The sequence below is a fragment of the Eleutherodactylus coqui genome, chromosome 1 (assembly GCF_035609145.1).
Source record: "Eleutherodactylus coqui strain aEleCoq1 chromosome 1, aEleCoq1.hap1, whole genome shotgun sequence".
NCBI classification, from domain to species: domain Eukaryota; kingdom Metazoa; phylum Chordata; class Amphibia; order Anura; family Eleutherodactylidae; genus Eleutherodactylus; species Eleutherodactylus coqui.
The window spans coordinates 163,436,938-163,462,623 of record NC_089837.1 but is presented as its reverse complement, the minus strand read 5'-3'; the positions used below and the strand labels follow the sequence as shown (position 1 = coordinate 163,462,623).

Sequence of the window (25,686 nt, the reverse complement as noted above, 5' to 3'; positions counted from 1 at the left end):
CTCACAAGAGAAGACAGTCTCTAAGTTCACCCTAGCAAATACAATTGACAATGAACTTACCTGTCTGAGAAGTGGCCGATATGGGAGTCAGCGATGACCTCTCGTCACTCTATCAAAAGGGCGAAAAAGAAAAATAATGAATAGACAGACTTCACACAAGCAGTGAGGTGGAACAAAAGGAGAAAAAAAAACAAACAAAACACACATATATAACATGCAAGGGGTAACAACTACTGAACTGCTGTTACTGAATCAAATATTGTTACAATTTAGGGTATATCAGCATTTGGAAAAAGCAGCAGAAAGGGCGTCAAGCTGTCAGCGTCGATCTTCAGAGCCATTGAATTTTTGATTAGGATTGTGTATAAAGACTTTACCAACCTTTATAAGCCCCTGCAACTGTTGAATTATAGCTTTTTTTTAACATTTAACCATTTGATTAAAAAAATTCTCTCCATCTATATTTGTGTGTATGTGCAGCACCTATTTAATGTATTAAGTAATTCTGAACATTATTTTTTACTTAATCTTGTAAGTGTTATAAATTACACCACATTCCCTTCTCCACTTACAGGCAAAGCTGCACAGAACATTTTGCAGCTGACAGGCATACGCAAATCCTGAAATGCACTGGATCAAGTTCGTTGCATCTTCAGAGAAGATTTTCCATCTAGTAGAATCCTGTACAGTGCTCGATTACCAGCCGCAGATTTGAGGGCACGCTGCTTAAAGGGAATCTGTCAACTAGGTTTATGGAGGGGAACAAAGTAGTGACAGGCCCCCTGCTTATAGTGGAGTGTCACTCGGTTCCTTGCAGTAGTTTGTATGAAATCACCATCAGTTGTAGCCGAGGCAAGCGCTGGAGACCTTACAATGGTGTCTGCGCGCTCTGCAGTCCTCATTACTCATGAGCTGGCGGCTCCCTCAGTCCACCGGCCGCTGATTGACAGTTTTCCCCCTATCCACGCAGGAAAAGGAAGCGCACGTAAATAGGAGTTACACAGCACTCTGCTCCAATGCAGATGAACCGAGATTTGATGAAAAGCACTGCAAGAAAACAAGTGACACTCTGCTATTATCTGAGTGTGCTACTACTCAAACAGGGGAGCATAAACCTAGTGATAGATTCCCTTTAACAGCAGACAGGAAACCAGGAGGATTTATAAAGAAGCTGTCGGGGTCCTGTAAGCTGCCTGGACTGCAAGGAGCAGGGAATGATGGTGATCAACCATTCAATCTTTGCCAACTCTGGATCAATCTGTGGATTTAAACTCGCCATTGTTGTCCATCATCAGGGTATAGTGACATAGATGCTGATTTAGGTCACTTCTATTAATCGTTTTAGTGGCTTTACGCTGCCTGGGCTCTGGGTAGCAGAGAACGGTGACAGCCTATTACTTATACCAATTGGTATAGTGGTTTGGTAAATCTTACTTTTGAAATTTTGAAGGGCTGGACTGGAGAGGAGTCCAATGAAGCTCATACATATAAAATGAAAAAAAAAACGTGCTATTTGTATAGCGCCAACTTATTCCGCAGCACTTTCAGGTAATTTATTTATTACCCCCCACCAAGCTGGGTACTCATTTACCGACTTCGGTAAGATGGAAGGCTGAGTCAACCTTGAGCCGGCTACATGAACCATGCAAGGATTGAACTCGCAAACCTTCAGGTTGTGAGCAAAAGCTTAAGGCCCCCTGTCCATGACTGTGTATTCGCCGGCGAATCACGCAGGCTAAAGCTTTCCATAGCGTTGCTATGGAAAGCGCCGGCCCCGTGTCCACAAGCTGAGAATTATTGCGATTCTCTGCTCGCGGGAGGCAATTCGCAGCATGCTGTGAATTGCCCTGATTCTCCGCGGTCAGTTTATCTATTAGATTAGGCTGACCGTCGGAGGTTCATGTGCGACTCCTACTCCCGGGCAGCGGCTCCCGCGGCGGCACTTCGCAACGCCTGTGAACAGCCGGCCTAAGACTGCATTCTGTTGCCTCAACACACACACACCTTCCTCCACCTTCCAGATGAGGATTGGGAGGTCAACCCTGTATGCACAGTAACAAAGACAAGCCTGCCAATCAGCATGTGGCGGGAGAAGGGGGGCAGAGGGATGGTGCATATATGAACATACATGAGCTTCACTGGACTTCTCTCCATTCCAGACCTGCAAACATTTCAAAAGTAAGATTTCACTAAAGCCACTAAACTGATCAATGTAAGTAATGGGCCGTCAGTGCACCCTGCTACCCAGGCAGCATAAAGCAACTAAAATATGAGACAGACCACAGAATTCAGCATCTGTGTCACTCTACCCTCTGCAGTCCGCAGCCCAGGCAGCTTAGGGGACCTGACAGGTTCCCTTTAGCAGTGGAAAGACTGAAGAGCACATGATGCAACTCAGGTGAAGCAGAATTAAAGCAAAGCATGTGCAGCTATTCAACACTATATGTAAAGTTAAGGATTATTAGGACAATACCTAATGTTTGAATGTCCCCTTTCAAAATAACCGGGAGCTCTAAGTAATGTGCCCTGGCACAAGACTGGTCAGTAAAAAAAAAAAAAAAAAAAAAAAAAAAAACTGTCCTGGATTCAAAGGAAATTGTGCTATAAGTGTGTCCCATCACCCCTCTCTGAGAGGACAGGAATCACCACATTATTATTACTAGAAGCTGCAGGTGACTTTCCAGCAGTTCAGTGTTTAAAGGGCCACTCCGGTGAAGTTTTTTTTCATTCATGACGTAGCTTTACCCCCAGTATATATTAATGAGTCAGTGTTACCTTGGTAAGTTATTCCTTCCTATCTGGAACGCCTGGCCTCCTCCTCATATGGTCATGTGATCTCAACTGTAACAAGCTCACATTTACTTAGGTTTACGTATTCAGTTTCTCAGTCTGTGTGATCCTATTATATGGACCATAGCACAGACACCTCTGTCACACAGTTATAATAGAGGAGATCCCAGCTCATCCTCCTGACTGTATACTTCTAGTCTGTAGGTTATTTAGAGGAATATAAAAGGTAATTATAATAAAACTATCCACCCAGCAGGCAGAAATGCTACAGTCTCCAGCTAATGATGTGCTGATGGATCATGGGACTGGTGTAAAAGTGGAAGCAAAAAGGATCACCATCAAGATGGTGCCTGATAAGCAACAGAGAGGAAGCTGCATTACATGGAAGTGACTGCAATTTACATAGAACACATCTAGAATTTGACAGGCAATCATGTGAGGGGGGCAGGGATGGGAAAACTGTGTATTCACTGGAGTGGCCTTTTAAAATTATCTGTGCCCTAATAAAAACATCTTTACCAATGACAGATTCTGGTGTAAAAAAGGTTACTAATGTGTTGCCAAACAAATTATAATGAATCTCAACAGTGAAAGTTACAAGTGACACATGAGGCAAGAGGAGAAGGAAGACAACCAAGACAGCAGTGTTGGCATGCTTAATTCACCTGCATCTGGCTTCCTGGCCTCCTTTTAATGGTATTGGTGTTATTGTCAACCTCAAAGACAAAATGAGGCTCAAAGCCATTCTGCCAGCAGCAGCAGCAGGAAGAAGACAGAAGAGGAGAGATGGAAACAGTGTGGCTCAAATGAAAGCATTTATGATATCCATAAATTTATGGAGAAAACAAAGTCTTGCACTGCACCCACCATCAAAAGGCAGCCAAGTGCATGCAAAAACTACACCGAACAGAAAGCAAAGCAGCAATGAAGGCAACAAAACAGCCTGCAGCTTTCAGTCCGTCCGACAAGTGTGTATATGTAAGAGACAGCTTGCCGAAACCATCGCAGCAAAAACACTTAGACAGCAGAAAGTTACCAGAAAAGACAGCCAAAAAGGAGACGATCTAAGCTAAATATCACATGCCAGAGCAGCTCTTCAGGCCGGCTTCTGTTCACGTGACCAGATAGAACATTCAATGTATTTCAGTAGAAGTATTATCTCTTTGAATCGCCATCAGTCTTCATACAATCCCAGCATAACGCATCCACTTATAGTTGTTACCCAGTGGCCACACTAAACCATGCAACCATCCATTCATTTCTGGTCCCATGATAGAAAGAATTAAATTGGATATTTGAATGTGTGCACAACATAACATTTACAATTACGGTTATTCAGAACAAAAAAAAAAAAATTAAGCCAACATTCTTCCTAATGTTAGGCGGAAAACTCTACTCATTAAAAGGATCCTGCAAAATTCCTACCATTATTTGCTGTCAGGAATTTAATTTAACCCCCTAAGAGTCACATTAAAACTGTAAAGACCGTCCACCACATATTTTTTGTGTTATTTTAGACATTGAGTTTATGCCTCATACTAACATAGCTGCCGTATCATTCAGGTCCCTTCAGTATATATTAACCCGTAATGATGTGGCCGATTTTGGCTTTAGTTCTAGCAGGCATAACAGTATTGTAGCCACATGAGGTCTCAATGAATAGTAGACTTTAGGAACTATTTTCAAGGAAAATATATGTGTTGTCTAATTTATGAGGAATTTTGCATAAAATTGCAAAAAAAAAATAAAAAAATACCCAAAACACATTGTGACAGATTAATGAAACATGTGTGGCAAAAAAATGCCTGCCTTTATTGCCCAGACCAATCAGTTACAGTGCAGCTTTAGGGTACATTTACTCATAGTGGAAATGCTGCATCATTTCCTCATCAAAATATACACAGCAGGTTTCACCCTATCAAGAGAAGGGGTAAGGTGTGCTGCTGATCTGCACCAAGATCTGTTGAAATCCGCAGCATTTCCGCTACATTTTCTTAATTATCAAGTGCACTATAAGATATGAAAGTTGTGCATCTTTGTGAAACCAATTGAGTTCAAGTTGAAAGTGGACACTTCCATTACTTATGGATGACTTTGCCTCAAATCTATTGTGGTGGTGTTCAAAAGGGTAAAACTATGCAAACTGTGTCACTAGCCAAGAACTTCTGGATCCGGAGATCATCTGAGAGTATGTGTATATGTTAAGGTTAAATGTGCATTTGGCCTAATATAAATATTGTATGCACACAAAAATATTTGCATGTTTTAATTGGACTATATTTCACCATTTAGAAAACCCCACAACCATTTGGGAGCTTGCATTAAAGCATAACTAACTTTTAAGAATAGGCAGCCATATATGTGTACATGACGAATAAACTACATCTGGCCATTATAGGACTTCCTTCCTCTATTTCTACCTCTGTAGGGTATACATCTGATTCTCTAGCCTGGCAGAACAGGTGAGAGGAGCCTGCCACTGTGCGGTTCTACAGACTGTGTAGAGAACTGAAAAGCTCTGCAACTGTCTAACCCAGGAAAACATAACATCATGCAGGACAGTGTACAGCAGTACTGAGCAGTGTACTTGTGAATATACAACTGTATATAACTCACTATTCACTCCAGGACCCACATCTGTGTGTATATCCCTCCCCACTGCTCTCATAAACAATAAATTATCCCCCCTCCTCCATCTCAGCACATCTACTGTCAATCATTGGACAGCCAGTTAGGAGGAATGGAGACCATGTCATTTTATGTAAATAAAGTGTATTGCAGTTTTGCTAGCTATACTGGCCATCATATAAGCGCAAGTCGTTTGAAAAGTTAGTGCCCATTTAAAGAGCATGCATCATGGACAACTGTATCACTTGGTGCAAGACCACTACTTAACAGCACAAGGTCCTGAACACAATTAACAGATAAGTCAGGTATTTTCTTGCGCAGCGCGTACTAAAAGTGAATACACCACTGGTAAAAGTGTGCCAAATGAACCAAAGTGTTCAGATTCTTTTGTTTCGCCTTCATAAACATTTCAGAAAGACGTTTCTGCCTGAATAAAGGGAGATAAACTAAACTATAGATGAATTCTATTCCCATGAAATGCCAGCAGTTTACCATTTATATTACAGCAAAATTGACCCAAATCATCCACCCCCATCAGCATAAACCAGGACTCTGCGATTACATAAATCAACATGTAGGCTTTTGTACATTTCTTAAGCACTGGTAATACCAGATATACGTCTACTCATGTTTTCTGCAGAACACTGCATGCAGCATTTCCAAATATACACAGAACAGCTGAAGCGGACAACTGAATTATTTTTTTGAGCACCAAGAAATGGTGGTTACATTAAAGCAATAACTCCACAGCAAGATCACACTAGTATATACCAATACGTCATGCAAAGCTTTAAAGGAAAGCTGTCAACTGAAAATAGCCCTAGTAACCAATAGTACCCATCAGATCAGCGTTCACACAATAAGGGGCATACACCATTATTTGTTCTGGCAGAGCTTCCATCTGTGAGAAATTTTCATGTTTCTGCCAAGTGCACCCTATGCCAAAAAGAGTCCGAGACCGTCCGATGGGGTCAGACTGGTCCCTCTGCTCTCAGTCTTCCTCAGCACCTCCTCCTGCTTAATGATTGCAGAAGGGAACTGCCAAACATTAAGCAAAGGGTGTGTTGAGGAATACCAAGAGGAGAAGCCCAAGACCAGAACGACACAAGCGGCTTGCCCATTGGCACATTTGCATATAGCAAGCGGGGCAGAAGCATGAAGATTTCTCACTGATCTGGTAGAACAAGTAATGGTATGATGCCTCTTCTTGCGCGAGTGCTGATCTGACAGTGCTGATAGTTACTAAAGCCAATTTCACATGACGGGCTTCCTTTAAATTTCACATTTACTAAGCAAATGTGAAAAAAAATGCTGCAAACAAGAAAAACAAAAAAACACAAAAACTAATCTTCCAAGTCAGTGCAAGAACAATCCTGGTTTATGCTGTTGACATGCATTTTGTAATAATGATTCCAGAAGGAATTGTGTCATGCTGAAGGTGCCGGATCATTCCATGCAGGAGTCTTACCACTAAGAGGGCACTATCATCTGTATGCTGGGAGCGTCTGGATGGGAGGGAACACTGAGATGGAGGCAGGGAGAGATGGAGCAATGTCACAAACTCAAACAAAAGGAAAAGAATAAAATGCAAATGTTCAGATACCAGATGGCGACACAAATGGAGGAGAGAAGCACATTTGTATGTGGAAAATGACTGGGACACTGAGTGGAAAAAAAAGGCACTTCCTATGAAAACTGTAAAGAAACAGAATCAGCATCAGACGGGATAATGCCAAATCTGTCTGTCACACCTGTTACCACATCACTCCCACTCAGGTTATAAGTGTCATTTACACAAAGATACTTCCAATCAGAGCTATAAATGTTGGGTTTACGGTGTGTAATCAGGGATGGTCTTAGGAGTGGTCGACCTACGTGGCTGCAGAGGGCACATCATTACTCTTCCCCGCTAATTGGGATGCAAATGACTATTAAAGCTTTTCTGCCAAGTCCAATACAACATATGGTGTCTGGACATAGGAAAGCACGGCTTAGTTTATTGATTGGCTGTGTTGTATGGCTCTGTTCTTTGTCGCTCTGTAGTATGGTTAAGACATTAGCATATCTGCTCTATATAGAACCTCATATGGAGAGGCACCAAAAGACATTGTCACATGGGGATCTGTTGGACCCAAGGCTGACTGTGTAACATCTTCTGGAAGCCTGCCTTTCAGATGTGTAATAGGGATATCAGGTTAGCAGTGGCAATGACTCAGAAGTAGCCATAGATACAGAAGAAGCAAATACAGAATCACGATTAATTTAGCAGATGCTGTTATCCCGAACAATGAGAGTTTATGGAAACAATTAATATTACATAGGTATTTTGCTAGGTATTAATGGCCATTCAGTTAAGTAATCAAAAGGTGTACTCTGAACCTAAAACTTTAAAGAGGCTTTTTTCTTTGCTTCCCTCTAGTCAATACACTTTACATCTCATACACAACACTGACTAAACTGTAGACAAGCCATATGATGGCTTCCAGAAAAACAAGAATCCATTGTAATTGCCCGCAGTATAGTAATCTGACATGATACATTTGTGAGTGGAGATATTATAGTTGGATCAAATATACTAGTAACTGATGCATATAGACATATGCAAAAAAGAGAGAACATACAGAGTAGATGATAGCACAGGATGTGAACAATTATCCAACGGGACGTCTTGTAGGTTTAGATTATAATACTGTGTTTCACAAATGCAGTGAGATGTCATGGAATCACATAAGAGTCCATAAAGGTCTGCACCACCGAGCCTGGGGCACTCTGTTGTTATTTGGTGTGTTAGCCACCCTTAAAAGAAAATGTTTTATTGGGCTGAGTATCTCCCTAATACAGTATACAAGGCTTGACACACTTTTTACATTTGGAGGCATGCAACTATACAGCATGGGCGCATACTGCATGCCCAACATCGCTCAGTCCCAGCAATGAGTCAATAGCAATATAGCAAACAAGAAGTGGCAACTTCCAATTGGCACTGTGCACCAGAGGGCACCAATGTATGTATATAAGGGCAGGCTCACAGGAGCGTAATATAAATTGCGTATTACGTGAGAAATTTACGCGCACATAATACGCAGTGGATGGATCCAATAAAGGTACATTGATTTTCATTGATCTAGTCACACTTGTGCATATACATTGCATGCTGTGTTTCCCCGAAAATAAGACACTGTCATATTAATTTTTGCCCCAAAAGAGGTTCTGTGTCTTATTTTCAAAGGAGGGGGCTGTGATTGGATGGAGCGCCAGCCATTCACACCCAGCACTCGATGAGCCAATCCCAGCCATTCATTGATGTCATTCACTGAATGGCTGTGAATGATCAAGCGCCAGGCTCTGACTGGCTGGCGCTCGATCCAATCACAATGCTCGCTTTGCTGGAGACGGGGAAATTCAAAGCCCCATCACCAGAAAGAAGCTGAGATGTCAGTGCGGAGGAAACTGCAGCTTGCCGCAGCGCCACCGGAGACCATCATGAGGCACAGGGACACCACAGACCAGGTGAGTATTGATTTTTTTTTTTTTTAATGTAGGGTAGCTTATCTTCAGTGGAGGGCTTATATATTTCAAGACTCCCACGAAAACCAGGGTAGGTCTCAATATCGTGGAAACACGGTATTATATGCATGTAAAAAGAAAGAACGCAGCATGTTCTATTTTACGGGGGTATCACGTGCAATAGAGCCCTATTGTTCTTTATGAGTGTGTTATAAATGCTGTACATACAGTTACATTGCGTATGTGCGGCTTTATACGCAACGTCACTAAGCAACCAGGCGGGAAGTTAAAAAATAAAGAAAATCAGGAACACTGTGCATAACAGCGCACATGAGATATGCTGTCACACGCAGTCCAGAATCACTGTCATGCGTAGCGAAACGCTGGCTCTTGGGCGGTATAACGCAACATTATGCAGAATTTTACGCATACGCTCATGTGAGCCCAGCCCAACAGCAAAACACTTTGGAACATTTTTACAAAATCCCAATTTTAAGTGGAAGGTTGTGGAACTGCAATTTAATATTTGATTGTGGAACATAAACACATGTGCACATATGTCGCCTGTACAAGAGATACAAAAGAAAAAGAAACTTCTATATTCACAAGTATAGAACACAAAAATCATTGGTTTTACTAACATCTCAGAAATAAAATATTACAGGTTTTCTGGAGGTATGGCATCCTATGACTGTCAAAGTGGTTAATAGAGAATCAGTGCACACACCCTCACCTCACTGTCCAGCGGGCTCTGCTTCTCTGGACTCAAGGTTTTCTGCTGAAGAAAGGAAACAACACCATTAATGAAACACAAACTAACCAAATGATAACTGTAACAGTGTAGCAAATGCATGAACAAATTCTATGCAGATATAAGTGACTATACAGGAGGAAATCTGCAGAAGAGATTAATTCACGTAATTACCCTACTGGGAAGGCTGACACTATAAAACTGCATGGGGATTGAAACGCCACGGACAACACTTTTCTATCTAGTTTAAAAGACTGACAGGGACAGAAACTATGTGAAACTTTCATTCAGCATACAAACCATCGCTGGATTGCGGGCTTGTCGTTCTGTGTAAACGCTCCACACATAGAAGGTAAAGCGCTGAGCGAGAAGCCCGCGATCCAGCGGTAAAGTCTGTCAGTGTAAAAACACTCTGCACGAGCGCTAAAAGGGGCATTAGAGACAATACAGACAGCAGTAAAGTATCAGATAAGAGAGCTTAGCAGGTATTGCATTTTTACCCTGCACAGCGATCTCAGGTATGTGAAGAATGTCTACAAGTATTACAATGGGCAAGGTCCAAAAATTCCATTGGCCATAAACCTTGCCAAAAATTCACACACATACTCCATATGTATATTATATATCACATATGCATGCACGTTGTATAAAATACACAAACCTACACACACACACACACAACCCCCATAAAAAAAACAAACAGTTTAATCCAATGATGACAGCAGACATTCATGAACGTCACATGTGCGTGAAGCTTCTAGGAAGCAGGCTTGGGAACCAAGCCCCTTCCATTCACGGCAGTCTGCTGTCTTAGAGAATGGCCATCCAGCCAGTAACCATTTAGATGCCGCTGTCAGCCATGGCACCACAACCGCATTTAGGCTACCTTGTCTCCAAGTGGTGTTTTTGTTTTTTTTAAGAAAAAACAATGTAAACCAAAATGGTAATAGAAATGACAAGTCGTCTCACAAAAGACACACCTTCACACAAGTGCATTGACCGAAAATTATTTATAGAGGCCAGAAGAAAAGTTTAGAAAGTATTTTTTTTAAAGATTTTATTTTATTTTTTAAAGTAGTACAACAACAAGAAGCACTATGTAAATTTGGCATTGTTGTCATCGTACTAATGTACATGCATGCTATAAAAATTACCCCCTCCCCCAAAAAATGATAAAATTGCTTTGATTCATTTTACTCAACTTAAAAATTTTTAGAAACTTTTCATTACATTAAATGCTACCGCTGAAAAACACAACATGTCCCACAATAAGACAACCCTCACACAGCTATGTCAATGGAAAAACAAAAAGTTATGAATTCATGAAAGCTGGGAGGTCAAAAAACAGAAAAGGAACATCTCTCTCTCTAATGAGTCAATATAACTGCATACCAAGATTATTGCAAAGATAGTGCAAATATAAAATATGAGAACTATTTCCCTGCTTACATTAATGAACCAGTTCTACATGGTCATTATCTTTTAACAGTTTCAGTTGATGTCTTCATAAAGATCTATATATACAGTACAAATAGTGTTGACTAAACGTGGTCATATGCACCATAAAGCCAAAACTATGCGAATGGCACTCCTAATTAGTAAGGTGTCACACTCTGTTAATAAGATCAAACACAGAGTCATGGGATCTCCATAGATAAATTCTGGTAGTAGGAGGGATGGCACAGGAGAGCTCAGCAATTTTAAAACCCTACTATGCCAATGCAGGGTTTATGCGGCCACAGTTTTTTCTATTATATTGTTATGTAAGTTATAGAAGTGGTTTTTTTTTGATAGGTCAAGGAGTCTACAACAGCGGAGTCTGGTGGATTTTACATTATTGGTGTTCTATAATCATGTTATTGACCAACCCCCATGTTGACTTTGAGTTAGCGGTCTTTTGGGTCCACATTTTGACACTTATGTTTGTAGACCACACATTGACACAGTTGGGTTAAGCTTTGCACCATCACAGGATGCCACCTCTGCAACAAGTCAGATTGTTAAACTGTTGTTGTGTCAGATATAGCCCAGTGAAATGTAAGGGTGCTTTTACATGGTCAGATCATTTCTGTCCAATCAAACCAATTTCAATCTAGCTTGATGTAAAGGACCATATCGATCTTACTGAAATCTGTGTAAAACGCATCAAAAATTCATATGCCAATTCTCTTTTTTTTCCCCCCACAACGTGAGCATCCAGAGTTCAATACTAAAATGACTATAGTACACAATGTGACATTCAAATAAGCAGACATGTTCTATACGAACAGTGAACCAGCAATGGCTAAAACCTACAGAATCACTAAATAAGCTCTGAATAATTGTATATTTATATCTGGAAATAAAAGTGAACCTAAACTTCAAATCCGTTAAAAATAGTGTAATTGTTTCACAACTCATTTATCCCACCTGCCAGCCTTTACCATATTCGCACTTACTTTTAAAGAGTCTGTATGTGTGAGCCTGTCCCTTATCCTCTCCTCTTCATACTGTTGAGCTGCCAGTTGCGCCTCCCTCCTGGTACTTTCTAAAACCTCTCTTCTATATCTGTCTGATTTTGTCTGTAACACCCAAAGAAAGCGATAAATGTTAGAGAAAAATAAAAGGTGTATTACTTTTAGATATCTTACAAGAGTTAAGAAAACTAAAGATGCAGACACTAAAACACACAAGGCATAGCGTTGAAACGTAAAATGAAGTAATTGGGTTGACTTATAGGCAGAAACCACCAGATGTTTATTCCAGGCATTACCTGATTTGAACTATTTGGGAAGGATAGAAGATATGTAGCATCTACCTGGGATCTAAAAGAAATATTAAGAAAAAAAATCAAGTGGGTATTTCAAGAATAGTAAATACATAATTATCTCTACTGTAATGTCAACATATTCTGCATTATTACAAATCAATGCTAAGACTGACCTAGTAGGTCCTGCTAAAGATGTACTCTCACCATAAAAGGCAACATACCCCCTACGAACCCCCAATGATTCCAAGAATACAGGAGCAGCACGGAGGACATTATACAGCAGCACTGAGCAGTGTAGCTGAAAATTCAGCAATGGGGCAAGATAAAACGCTAGATCCAGCAGCACTGACCCTTACTATTTCTATATTAAAAAGGTTTATCAGAATTCACTTGTAATATTGATCTATACAAAGTTTGTTGAAAATGTAATGGCCATTAAAGATAAGCTAACCCTTTTTAATGTCATTACCTGTCAGTTTGTCTACGAGGTGATGGCTGTCTCTGTTTATTCTGTATTAGGTTCAGGGATTCAGGCCTTTTTAATTCTTCTTGTGTTCTAAAGGACAAAAACACACATTAAATTCCACTAAGCAATGCAGGATTTCTGGCATCATAAATATTAAAGAAATTTTGTTTTTGCAAGGCATCCATTTACATAGAAAAATTGAGCAACTTTGAAATGCCAAGAGCGAAATCCACAGTAGAAATTATCCAGCTAGGCTAGATTGGACTGGCCAACTACTGAACATAAGAATGGGCCCTAAAGATCCAGTAGACGACAACCTCATTTGAAATCAAACACTTGCCTACATGGTCTGTTATGGGTTGATTCACATACAGCCATTAAAGATATACTCTCTGTTCAATGCTAAAGACTAGAAAGCAAACAAAAGTGGATGTGCACATGTTCTGTATAGCTGGAGAGTGAACCCCCAGAATCATTTTAACTAATGGGTGCAAGAAACCCCAGTCTGATAATGGCGCTGGAATCTGAAAATCTGTATCAAATCTGAAAAATTGGAACATATACAATAAAACTCCATTAATTTGAAGGTCGATGGTATGAAGAGCCACATAATGTAGCTTGCAAGAAAAACGCACCCAAAATGAATTATTGTAAAATTTACTTGATGGTTTGCAATTTAGGCAGTACTTAGAGACCACCCGTGTTTTGACGTCATTGCTAATTCCAGGAGCTAGAACTCCCCATTCCTCCTCACTGCACAGCTCCACAGATAAGGATAGGTAAGAAATGCAAGATCGCTAGTGACCCGATCACTAGGAGCCTCACTAATCTCTATAAAAGACGTTGGAACACCACGTTTCTCCAAGTGCCACAAATATGTGCTGCCAGTCCACTCAATGTCTACGGAAGCATCAAGTCACATCAGGTACAATCACTCCATCCGAGATCCTCCTTGCTGCAGTCATCAAGTGTGTAAGAATAGGGGCCACATTGTAATGATTAGTAGGGGCCCCACTAGTGGGGCCCACCCAGTGATCACAGATTTACCACTAAGCCTATAGATAAGTGTTAATTATTTTTGTGGAATAACCCTTTTAACAGTAATGTTATAGTCTTCAGGATGATGCTTCAGGTCATAATGTCCATGGCAAACAGTGAAGATTCTTCAGTTTAAAAAAACAATACACGCCATAGAAGATTACTCCCACGGTAAATACGTCTATGTGTGGGGTTGTGCAGCCAAGTATGTGTGGGCACATGTTTACCATTTTCAATAATCTGGTACCAAAGTAGTTCTGAGTTTGCTGGATTATTAGACTTTTTCTGTAATAGATATTGAAGAACACAGGGAATAAGGAAAATAACCTGCTGTGATATAGATGTCCTCTTGTCTCCTCTGGCCTGTGTTGTTCTCTTGCTTGTGTCTGTTTAAAAGGAGAGTTCTACAGAAAAAGAAGATAAACTATGAACAATGGCTAATCTAGTACTCTTCTCAAGCATTGATGGTGCTTAAGGTAAAATCTTGCGTAAAAAGTATTTTTATTAAAAACTAAGAAAATGAATTAAGTTTTCCATGTCATCACACATTTGAAAAATCTAACAGCTTTCACTCTGGTCTCTAGAACCGAAAACATCTGACTTGTTCTGTAGAGAAATCTTTTCAGTAGGCAGTATATAGATAACACAGGATCCAGGATTCACAAAAGGTGGTGATTAGAGATGAGCGAACATACTCGGTAAAGCACTACTCGTCCGAGTAATGTGCTTTATCCGAGTACCTCCCCGCTCGTCCTGAAAGATTCAGGGAGCGCCGGGGAGCTGCAGGGGAGTGCGGGGAGGAACGGAGGGGAGATCTCTCTTTCCTTCTCTCCTGCCCGCTCTCCCCTGCTCCGCGCCGCAACTCACCTGTCAGCAGCGGCGGCCCCCGAATCTTTCAGGACGAGCGGGGAGATACTCGGATAAAGCACATTACTCGGACGAGTAGTGCTTTACCGAGTACGTTCGCTCATCTCTAGTGGTGATCACAGCTCATCTATTCACCGTCCCTACATAATGACTTCTGCAAAGGTCACAGAGCATGTCTGGAACACTCCGCTACAGAAGTCAATGATCCGCCTCCTGTTTATTGTTTGTATGGCCCAGGAGGCTGCTTTATCGAATGCGAAGCATTAGTTTATCAGGATTAAGGTTTTTTTACAAAGACCAAAGCTTCAAAATTAATGTTTGTCCAATCACTACCCGATGTGAAGGTGCCAGCGATCGATCTACTAACAAGCAAATGCTCATTTGTCGGGAGTTGACTTTTATGCGGTACCAAAAAACAGTTGTTGGAAGCACATTGCTCTGTGTAAACAGGGATGTGCAACCAAAAACAACAACAGAGCTGCATATGCCTGGGCGATGAAACCTGCAATCGTTCAGGGAACACAGCATTGACAATTTCTCCATGTAACAAGAACCGAACATGCATTGATCACTTTGCAAAGACATTAATTGGTTCTCCTTCCAGGCAGCATGTCAGCTTAAAATAGGGTCATTTTCTGATGATACATGGTCTTTAAAAGAAGAAAAATGTATCAAAACTGAAAGCGTTATCAAGACTTTAAAAATTGATAGTATCTTCGTAATGGGCCATCAATATCTGATCGGTGGTGGAGGGGCTGTTGACCAAGACCCCAGCCAATCAGCTTATTGAAATTGCTGAATAACTCAACGAGCTGTGCAGCCTCTTCAATGTTTATATTTGCATACGATCGGGTTTGTTCTCAAAATGCCATATTTTTTTACAACACCTATTTTAAGTACTGCATGCTTGTCTCGTTCACTTCAATAGAATAAGGTTGCAGTACTACTGTAAGAATGGCCACTACAATTAATATGGCCTTCAGTGTACAAACAGGATCATATTCACGTGCAAGTACTAAAGAGGCTGCAGCCTCTTCAATGAGCTGATCAATGGGGGGTCCCAGGTGACAGACCACCACTTATCAGATAATGATGGAATATCCTGAAAAACAAGTCATCAAGCTTTTAAAATCTCGATACCCGTATTCAATTTCTGATGTCACAAACAATGTAACATAACACAGCAAAGTATGTAGCCAAAACAATCTACAGCTACAGTTTTTTCCTCTTACCTCATGTGATACTCTTCTCTCTTCTATATATGCCATAAACTGGGAGCTTAGACTGTCTCCTCTGGAGTGCCTCACCTCATCCTCCTCTTCCTCAGTCGCGTAACTATCTATATAGTCTATCTGATCCAAGTCGTGCTCCACTGTTAAAAAAGAAATTCTTATTACAACTAGCTTTTTAACTTCAGAAATCACACATTTAAGGGAAGTTCCAGCTGTGAGCTTGATTAAATCTTGTGCCAGAAGGCAAGAAAACAAAACAAGGAGAGGGCAGCGGGTGTCACACTAGCAACTGGAAATATCTTGGAGGATGCAATATGAGGTCTTCACTTTTTGTGTACTTACCACCTCCATTTGCAATTAGTGAACTGCCCCGGCAATCCTGGCTTTGGTGATCTCTTCGTAGTCTGTGCTCTTTACTTGCATCAGTTGTCCGAAAAGAAAGCTCTGTAAATTCATCTGTAGGCTACATTGATGAAAAACAACAATTGGGGGGAGGGGGGGGGGGGTTATATGAAGATGATCTAAAACATAAATTTTTCAAGCAAAAACACAAAGTAAAAGTACCATTACCACCACATTACATCTTTGGGTTCAGTCCGAGTCCTTGAAAACGGCATTAAGGTGGAACTACGAACAGAACAGTAAGGTAGCAATAGTCCAATGGAGACCTTACTAAAACTGAAAACAAGCTGAAACTCTTTGGCCTCCATTTGATTAGGTTTCTGTTTGTTTCTATCCTTTGTGCTGGACAGAATGCTATTATGTTTGGCAGAAATGCTGGGAACGAATGGAAAGCTGCTGAGACGGAGGTGAAAGTTTGCGGCTTTGGTTTCGATTTTAGTAATGACATGTGCTTTAGTCTGGGGTTTTGTCTGAATCCCAAGGCACGTTATTTTAAATACTCCAAATAAATCCATGTAACCTGTTCAGCTGCACATCTCAAAATGTATTTACGAACCATATTAACAAAGCTAATGAGGCTGGAAATAGCAGCAGTAAAAACATGAAATATGAAATATAAAGTTGTAAACCTTACCTCGTTCCCAGACCATCTCTTATCACCACTGTCAACACTGTTGAACCCAGAGTCCAGAGCGCCATACGTGCGGCCAGGGTACACATCATCATGACTGTAAGGAATGACTAACTTAGATTTTTACAGCTGGAGATTTAATATATACAATAGTGAAACCACCATAAGCTACTTTTAGGGGTTTTCTAAGTTTACACATTAAAGCCCATTGTAAGCATACGTGTAGTACAATTGGAAAACCTGTTAGATAAAATAAAGACTGAATCTTACAGCCCGATGGGGATGTTCTGCCTAGCTGTGTGTATAAGCAGAACTAGATTTTTCTTAGAGCTTGTTATCTACAGAATAGGAATGCACTCACCAAGTACTAAAGCCTAAGGGTCTTCGATCATACTCTGGCAGATCTGGAGCATTCTTGAGAGCCTCTATGTTCAGGTATTTGAATATATGGATTTTACCTTTGATACAAATCTATTAAACACACAATTGAAGACAATTACAATTGTATAGTCAATCTCATCTATTCAAAACAAATACTCCAGGCTATTCTTCTGCGGCAGTACAGTTCCTGAGCGCACAAACCGTTCCAGGATAAGCAGCACGCACCTGTGCTGGAGGTAATTGTAGGGGATTATTATCCAAGATAATGGTCTGGAGGTGACGTAGATTTCGATAGCACACCGGGATACTGGTTACTTTGTTGCAAGAGAAATCCAATCTCACCAATGGCAAATCTGCAAGCTCTAAAAAGAGACAGAGACAAACACAAACATTTAATACAATATTTTTATTAGGTAAACAATGTACATCCTTCATGAGCTGCTACAACAGACAAGTAAAAGCATGGAGGATTCCAACTGGTCCACTGCAACAGTTGGAAAATAAAACTAAAGTCAAATTCATGGCTTATGACACCCCAGAAGACTGTGACAGATATACCTGCCTCTACAGCAACAATACCGTTAACACCATGCTGGTAAATACACTTTCCTTAGCCATGGTTCCCAACAACATTTAAAATGAGATGGGCATGTTTAGAACAAAAGAATCTGCTCCCCCACCACTACAAACAGCGCCACATTTGTCCTCAGGCTGCATCTGGTATTGTAGTATATAACAAGCTTAATTTTCAGACCCATGGGTCACGAAATACAGGAGGGTAAATTTTCAGGTGGTCACCAAAACCCATAATTTTGGATAATTTATATCTTAAAACTGTTTGGCATAGGAAGACGGGCAAGTGGTCATTCTTTTCTTAACAACATGCATATTTATAAAAAAATTTCTTAACACTGTAGTCTCAATATAATTTAAATAAAAACCATTTTTTGGGAACTAGGCCATTGCAGACAGAAAGATGAAAAAAATGTATATCCGCCCCATAAATTAAAGTTTCTTACCACAAACTTTCTGGAGCATTTGAGATTTAAAAAAAACCTTGACTTCTTACTAACAAAATAATGCAGAATTAATGTTTTTGGCATGTGATAAATATGGTGGTGTGGGAAATTTCTAAAATGTGTGTAATATCTGTATATAACATTTTTCTGTCCATAAGGGCTCATGCCCATGGAGCACGTTTTTATGACATAACGTGTGAATGGAGTCAATCAATGGACTTTCAATGATTCATGCACACTGGTCTGTGGACACTATCGATAGGCAAAATAAATAGATTACAACATGAGCCCTATACACTTGTACAGGCAGTGTATGATATGCTGCCCATGTGAACACAGTGGGGAATTTTTTTTTTTTTTTAAATTGCAATTTGCAACAGTGAGATGAGGCTGAAACTTCTAGGCAAAAACATTTAAGTCATAGGAGGAAGCCATGCTGTTTAAAAATGTGCAGTTATTGGAGCTGAAGAATTATTGAGGAAGAGGTTAAGGACTGAGATGATGTGCAAGTGAATGCAGAGTACATGGACAGAGGACATCCCTGCTATAATGTAAGGAATACAGGTGTCTGGTCTCACAGTGAACTCTCAGTGCACAGAGATGGCACAAGTGAACGTACAAGTATGCAGGAAGATATATTCCAGTACGTAGTCCTCGAGCACCACTGAAGTTTAAAAACAAGCAATTATAACACCACCTGGCTAAAAACATAAGATGCCATCCAAAGAGAAAACCCATGTGGACATTTCATCAGTGCTGGAGAACTACATAGGGGTCATTCAGACAGGCGTTCTGTTGTGTCCACTCGCTCTACCCTACAACACCAAAAAACTGACACTACTCTGGACAAGTTACTATATTATATAAACATACCACGTTTCCCCGAAAATAAGCCCTAGCAAGATTTTTAAGTATTTTGAGGGAAAGCTTGAAAAATAAGCTCTGCCGCGAAAATAAACCACCCAGTGCATTCTTATTGACATTTTTCATTTATTTTTATAAAACGCTTTTCCAGGTCAGCCAAGTCACTTACCTAGCAGGCTCAGTCCAGATACTTCCCCACTGCTTTCCAGAGCCCCGAAGCTGCTCCTGCAGTTCGCGGCTGAGCTGTGGAGGCTGAGCCAATTTATAAACCCCGCCTTCACAGCGCGATGGCAGTGACTGGTTCTTCAAGCACCGCAGCTCAGCCAAACAAGGCGCTCAAAGAACCAATCACAGCCATCGCTTCATGGAAGCAGGATTAAAATTCTTAGCACACCTCAGTTTTTCCAGTTATTTTTTACATTAACACAGTTCACATCCAGTAAACAATGTGCAATGGTTCAAAAGAAAGTTAAAAACATAAAAATATGAAGTTTTAACCTAAAATGCAACAATAGTGTGAATTTAGGATTTTAACCAAAGAGCTTTATTCAGTGAATACATCGAGAGCAGCTGCTCTGTACCACGGAAAGCAAATGATGGTTTGACATGAGCTGCAAACTAATCCTACAGGGGTCTCAACTTTTGCAGATTACTTTCAAACTCTAATTCTATATAACCAGTGTTGGAACAGACTGCATTACACCCTCTGGGCAGGATTTTGACAGTTTTGCTCTTCAAGACAGAGCACATTGCTAACATAATGGCAATAAAAAGGCAATTAACCAAAGACAATAGTCAGAGAATTATAACCCTAAGGGCGCCATCACAGTGATGGCAAAATCACGCAATTTACGCATGACGTGAGTAGAAACGCTGAATTAGGAAACCAATTATTTTTAATGGTTTCCTTCACATTTGCGATGTTGCGAGGGAAAAATAAAAATCACAGTATGTCCTTTCTTTTTGCGATGTGCAATTTTTTATCTCGCATGTTTCCCTATGGAGCCTTCTTTTTATTGCATCACAAAGCAAAGCATGAACTGTGGTTTTCATGCGATGCATTGAACATTAGCAAGTCCCATTGCTCTTCCTGCTAAAAAAAAACACTTAAGAAAAACCGCAAGCGGCAGCAATCTCTTAGAAAGAAAAAGTAGCGCTGGCGCTCAAAAAAAATCACGGGAAATGGGATGTGATTTTACCGCAGTTTTCGCGCAGCAAAATTGCAATCGCCAGTGTGAAGGAGTCCCAAGGTCACTCTCACACACCATTTTTTAGATGCCACGCTATACACTGTAAAACACCTCCACTGATTTCAACAGGCATTCAATTTTCAATGCAGTCTGCTCTACTTTAACGTACCTCACCTCCCATTGAAATGATGGGGTTCAATAAAAAGCGCTGTTGAACGAGTTTGAAATTGCAGTTTGAAATGCTTTATAAACGCTGTGTTTTAACACACAGTGTATGCGAGAGTGGCCTCAGAAATGTAGGTCTGTCCTGCAGAGAATCTACCAAGAAAGCCACAGAGACAGTCAGTACAGTTTCCGATACCATCAAAAGGCACTTAAGAAACTGGAGGAAACAGACAGGAAGTGGTCTAGCAGACGAAAGGCCACTACACAATCAGATGACAAGTTTGAGTGATCAGCACCTCGCAGTACAAAACCTTCAGGCACAGCTTAATGGAGTCAAAAATAATCAAGTTTTCATTTCAATTGCAAAGACTTCTATCTGCAGATTTGACATGGAAAGTATCAATAAGAAAGCCACTGCAAAGATTCCAAGATTTAAAAAAACGACTTGCCTGTGCCAAGCAGCACCTCCAGTGGGCTACTTAACAGTGGAAGGTGGTTTAATGGACTGATGAATCAAACTTTGACATCTCTGCTACATCACCCAGGGTTTTTGAAAACTGTTGAGTAGGTGAAAAGATGGCTCCTCAGCATGCGACAGCAAGCGTCAAACATGGTGGAGGAAGCGTGGTGGTCTGGGGCTGTTTTGCTGGATCGAGATTTGGCAACTTGCACAATGGACACACACAATTGCACAATATCACAGCACTTTGATCCACCATGCAATACCCACTGGTGTACGCCTAATCGGTCAGGAGTTCATATTACAGCAAGACAGTGATCCAAAACATACTTGTGGGTTATGCCAGAACTACTCAAGTCAAGAAGAACCCGGTAGGCTTCAAAAAAATAGAATGGCCTGCCCAGTCTTCGACCATTGAGCTTGTTTGGAATGAACTGGACAAAAGGCTGAAAAGCAATGCAATCTAAAAGTGCAGCACATTTGTAGGAACTTCTGCAACAATATTGGGAAGAAATATCTTTATACGGTTGCATTCAGCTATTGTTCAGAGAGCGGTGCGGCAAGCTGCTTCCCTCTGTGATCTCCCTGCTCAGCTTTGAATTCCCACTCCGGCTGTGATTGGCTGGCACTCGATCCAATCACAGTGCTTACTTACACAGTGCTGACAGCGGGGGAATTGAAAACCAAACAGGGAGATGACAGCGAGGAGAAGTCTGAAACAGGTTGCCACACCGCCTGGGGGACCATCGCGCTGAGGACACAGACGCCGGCTGGGAGGGGAGTATTGCGTTTTGTTTTTTTACCTAGTACATACTCGAGTCTAGCTAGGCTTATACTCGAGTCAACAAGTTTTACCAGTTTTTTGTGGTATAATGTATTGACTCGGCTTATGCTCAGCTCGGCTAATACTCGAGTATATATGGCATTTAAGGCCTCATGTCCACGGGGAAAATCGGGCCCGCTACGGATTCTACATGTAGAATCTGCAGCGGGTCCCTCCTGCCCCGCGGACGTGAGCGCTGAAAATACAAATAAATAAGAATTTACCTATCCGTAGCGGGCGGCGAAGCTCTGCTCTTCCTCACGGCCGGATCTTCTTTTTCGGCCGGCGGATGAATTCCTGACGCCGGCGGCACGTCGTCGACGTGCCGCGCGCATGCGCCGGGCACATCCGCCGAGCCGAAGCAAGGGAGATGTGGCCGTGAGTAAGAGAAGAGCTTCCCGGCCCGCTGCGGGTGAGTAAATGCTTTAAATTCCTATTTTAGGTCTCCCGCGGATCCGGACGGCTTCCATAGGCTTCAATAGAAGCCCGCGGGAGCCGTCCCCGCGGGAGACCCGCACGAAAATGGAGCATGGTCCAGATTTTTTCATGCTCCATTTTTTTTAAAATCCATTTTATTGACGATCCGCGGGTATTTATCTACCCGCGGGTGGTCAATGCATCCCTATGGGGTGCGGATCCGCGTGCAGGTAATCCGCTGCGGATCCTAAATCATATTTTGCCCGTGGACATGAGCCCTTAAACCTTCTGATCGGTAGTGTATATTTGTGCAATATAAATTATTTCAATTTATCCAAACTCTGGGCAGGTGCTAATCATCTGAATTTTACATGGGGACTCCCCTCAACTGTTAGCTCATTGGTCAAGCAGCAAGCTTCGAAGGAGATTCCCTTTACCCATCCTTCAAATGGCCAGTTGTGATGGGGATTCACTAATTGATAGTTTAGCTGAAGAAATTGTACGTCCAAAAGCAGATTTCTCATCCAATTCAGGATGGTTGTCAGCATAGAGTTTTTTGTTTTTTTTTTAAAAAACTTAAAAACTACATAAAATGCCTTTCTGAAATTTTGTGGTAAGAAACTTAAATGTACAGGGCATATGTATAATTTCTTTCAGCTCTCTCTCTGGAGTGGCTCGGTTCCAAAAAAAGTTGAGATTTTTGTTCCACATTGACTGTAACTTGCATTGGAAGTATGGTGTTAGGAAAAATGTTATGAATCTACAGATTACAAAGAGAATGACACCTTGGACATCTTCCTACGCCCAAAAGTTTCTGAAACACGAATGACCAAAATTATTGTTCCCAGCAACATTAGAAAAATTGACCTTTTTTTATTTCCTGACCCGATGACCTGATGGGTCTGAAAATTGAAATTTTTGCATACATTATAGAACAAATAAATTTGCGAAGCTTCGTAAAACTCTGAGATGGTTGGGTGTTACCCCTTGAGTGATTTGTCCTGGAATGACCCATGGGCAAGATAGCCCATGTGAAAAATACATAAAGTCCCTGAATGTCCTACTCTGGTCTATTTTCACAGAAGAGAACAGCACAAGCAAAGTTGCCGTCTGTGGAGATCGGAAAGCACACAGAGATTCTGGGCCACAACCCACAATACGGCTGTCTGAATGAGCCCTGGAAGTGAAAGTGGCTGAACTGCAAAGGTGTTGTTTTAGGGAACCCCCACAACAGATACCCAGCGGTTCCAAGGAAACTTGTCCAGGTAGCAATGATACAGAGAAAGTGGGAGTTATAGGTTTCTACAATAGAAACTTGATTAAATTGACCACCTTCATGTGTAGCCAAAATGGATCCGGGCGCCGATGTTTACAGCTCTGAAAACTATTCTATGAATGTAGGAGAAATAAGTTAGTGGTTGTCTGGGCACTGCAGCAACAGAAGAGTATAATTCAGTTCACCCAAGGCCATTTAGGACAGAGCATAAGCAAGAATCAAGAGAGGAGAAGGGAAAATAAGATTACGAAACTACAGCTTGCTTCTAGCCATGGGGTATTACCAGACCAATAAACTATTGCTTAAGCACAGTGTATTTATCACAATGTCTATTGTTCATTAAATCTGTTTCGCATTTCTCCAATTTTAGAAATAAATCAATTATTTATTACACAGAAGCAGTTAAACAGCCACATATGTAATACTTGATTTTGCTGCTTACTCCATGCCAACATAGTTTAGGCATTGCTCAGAATATATTCCAATGAAAAAAATGTGTAGTGCTAAATGTTGTATCTACAAAACACTGAACATTTCATACTAACAAATGCAACAAAAGCCGAAACTGTAGAGCTATTACCTCACCAAAAACAAGGATACCGTTACCAAGCAAAGCTTAAATCATCAACCAGTGGACATAATAGGCGTGTAATATGTAAGCGCAAAAATATATAAGAACTAAAAAATGTAACACAATGAAATGTAAGATACACTACTAGCACCACTTGGTTCTAAAGCTTTGCACACAGGAATGCCCCTAGGCCTTACATGAAGTCTACTGCTAGAAAGAACACCATGAGAGGACAGGCTTTTTCTATTGCCTTGTTGTTCTTGTTGAACAAAGAGCCAACAAGAAACGGTGGTGTATTCTGTAAAACAGCGGAGGCGGTGAGTTTTCTTACAACATAATTTTCACGCCATTACATATAGGATTAAGCATCAACGCGAATTCTTCAGCAGAGACTACGATAAAACGGACATGCTGCAGAATTGAATTTCATACTGCAAGTCAATCAGCGCACAGGTTTTTTGCGGGTTATGTCCACAGTTTTTGGACGAGATTTTGAAAATCTCATCCACTTTGCTGCTACTGTAAATGCCTTGGAATATCCGTGCAAAGGATCGGCACAGAAAATCCACTCCGCGTGAACCCCACCTTAATATAAGTCTGCAAGTAACAAGATACAGCCCACTACAGTGTTATACATGCAGAGCTGTAGTACTACAAGATGAAGCCACACACAAGCCAGTGACATTTTCAACAGGTTGATGGGTAGGATTTACCAAGTTATTCCTTCCCGCCTTCTGTTATAACTGCACTGAAATGTATGGTACTCAAAGGCAACAATCTATTTGTTAAACGGCGGTACCCTATGTCTGGCACATGCGAACGTATTGGGAACAGAGAATCAGCAGGCTTTGGAGAGCAACTCACTTAGGTTTTGTTTTTGTTTTTTAACCTGCCATTGCACTTAGCTAAAGCCAGATATCTACTGATGTTTATCATATCTAAAAACACCAACTGTGAGGCAATCCACAATACTTCAGTGAAGCTGTAATGTACACTTTTGTACATTCTTTTCTGCTCACCTTCTGGTAATCGAACCAAGTGATTTCTCCTAATGTTGAGATCCCGTAATGATTCTAGTTTACCGGTCTGCTGGGGAAGAGTTTGGATCTCATTACAGCTCACATCCTGTAGAGGAGAGAAAGGGTACTTTACATAACTTCAAATATTCACGCTTACATCATACAATGAATACACTTGTAGCAAGTATTTCAAGTGTAACATATTTAGAGAAAAACTATATAATTTATATTGCAGCAGTCACCTAAGAAAACAAACAGTTACATAATAATTCTCATCAAATCACCACATGGGACTTGCATTTCCTTTGGGTGCATTCTGGTGAGGTCCGAGAGGACACATCACAGTTCTTGGAGTCAACACATAGTTTAACACCAGGCTCAGATGGCCGTAATTTGTCGCGTGCTGCTTGCGGAAGACATGCACGGGGCAAGCAGCAAGT

At 41.0% G+C, this 25,686-nt stretch overlaps 1 protein-coding gene across 6 annotated transcripts in view; it reads right to left on the bottom strand.

The window, feature by feature from the left end:
- Positions 1-25,686, bottom strand: part of LRCH3 (leucine rich repeats and calponin homology domain containing 3) — a 71,424-nt gene that overhangs the window by 16,060 nt on the left and 29,678 nt on the right. The window contains exons 4-17 of one of the 6 annotated variants that reach the window (XM_066602927.1): positions 25,247-25,352; positions 17,668-17,804; positions 17,423-17,532; positions 17,065-17,158; positions 16,371-16,491; positions 16,029-16,168; positions 14,257-14,333; positions 12,895-12,981; positions 12,429-12,480; positions 12,115-12,237; positions 9,659-9,703; positions 6,887-6,940; positions 3,456-3,536; positions 61-109 (exon numbers count right to left, since the gene is read on the bottom strand). In XM_066602927.1, coding sequence (XP_066459024.1) covers positions 61-109; positions 3,456-3,536; positions 6,887-6,940; positions 9,659-9,703; positions 12,115-12,237; positions 12,429-12,480; positions 12,895-12,981; positions 14,257-14,333; positions 16,029-16,168; positions 16,371-16,491; positions 17,065-17,158; positions 17,423-17,532; positions 17,668-17,804; positions 25,247-25,352 — 1,276 coding nt within the window. The remainder of the gene's footprint in view (positions 1-60; positions 110-3,455; positions 3,537-6,886; positions 6,941-9,658; positions 9,704-12,114; positions 12,238-12,428; positions 12,481-12,894; positions 12,982-14,256; positions 14,334-16,028; positions 16,169-16,370; positions 16,492-17,064; positions 17,159-17,422; positions 17,533-17,667; positions 17,805-25,246; positions 25,353-25,686) is intronic. The other 5 variants (XM_066602882.1, XM_066602891.1, XM_066602901.1 and 2 more) reach the window with 5 other exon arrangements.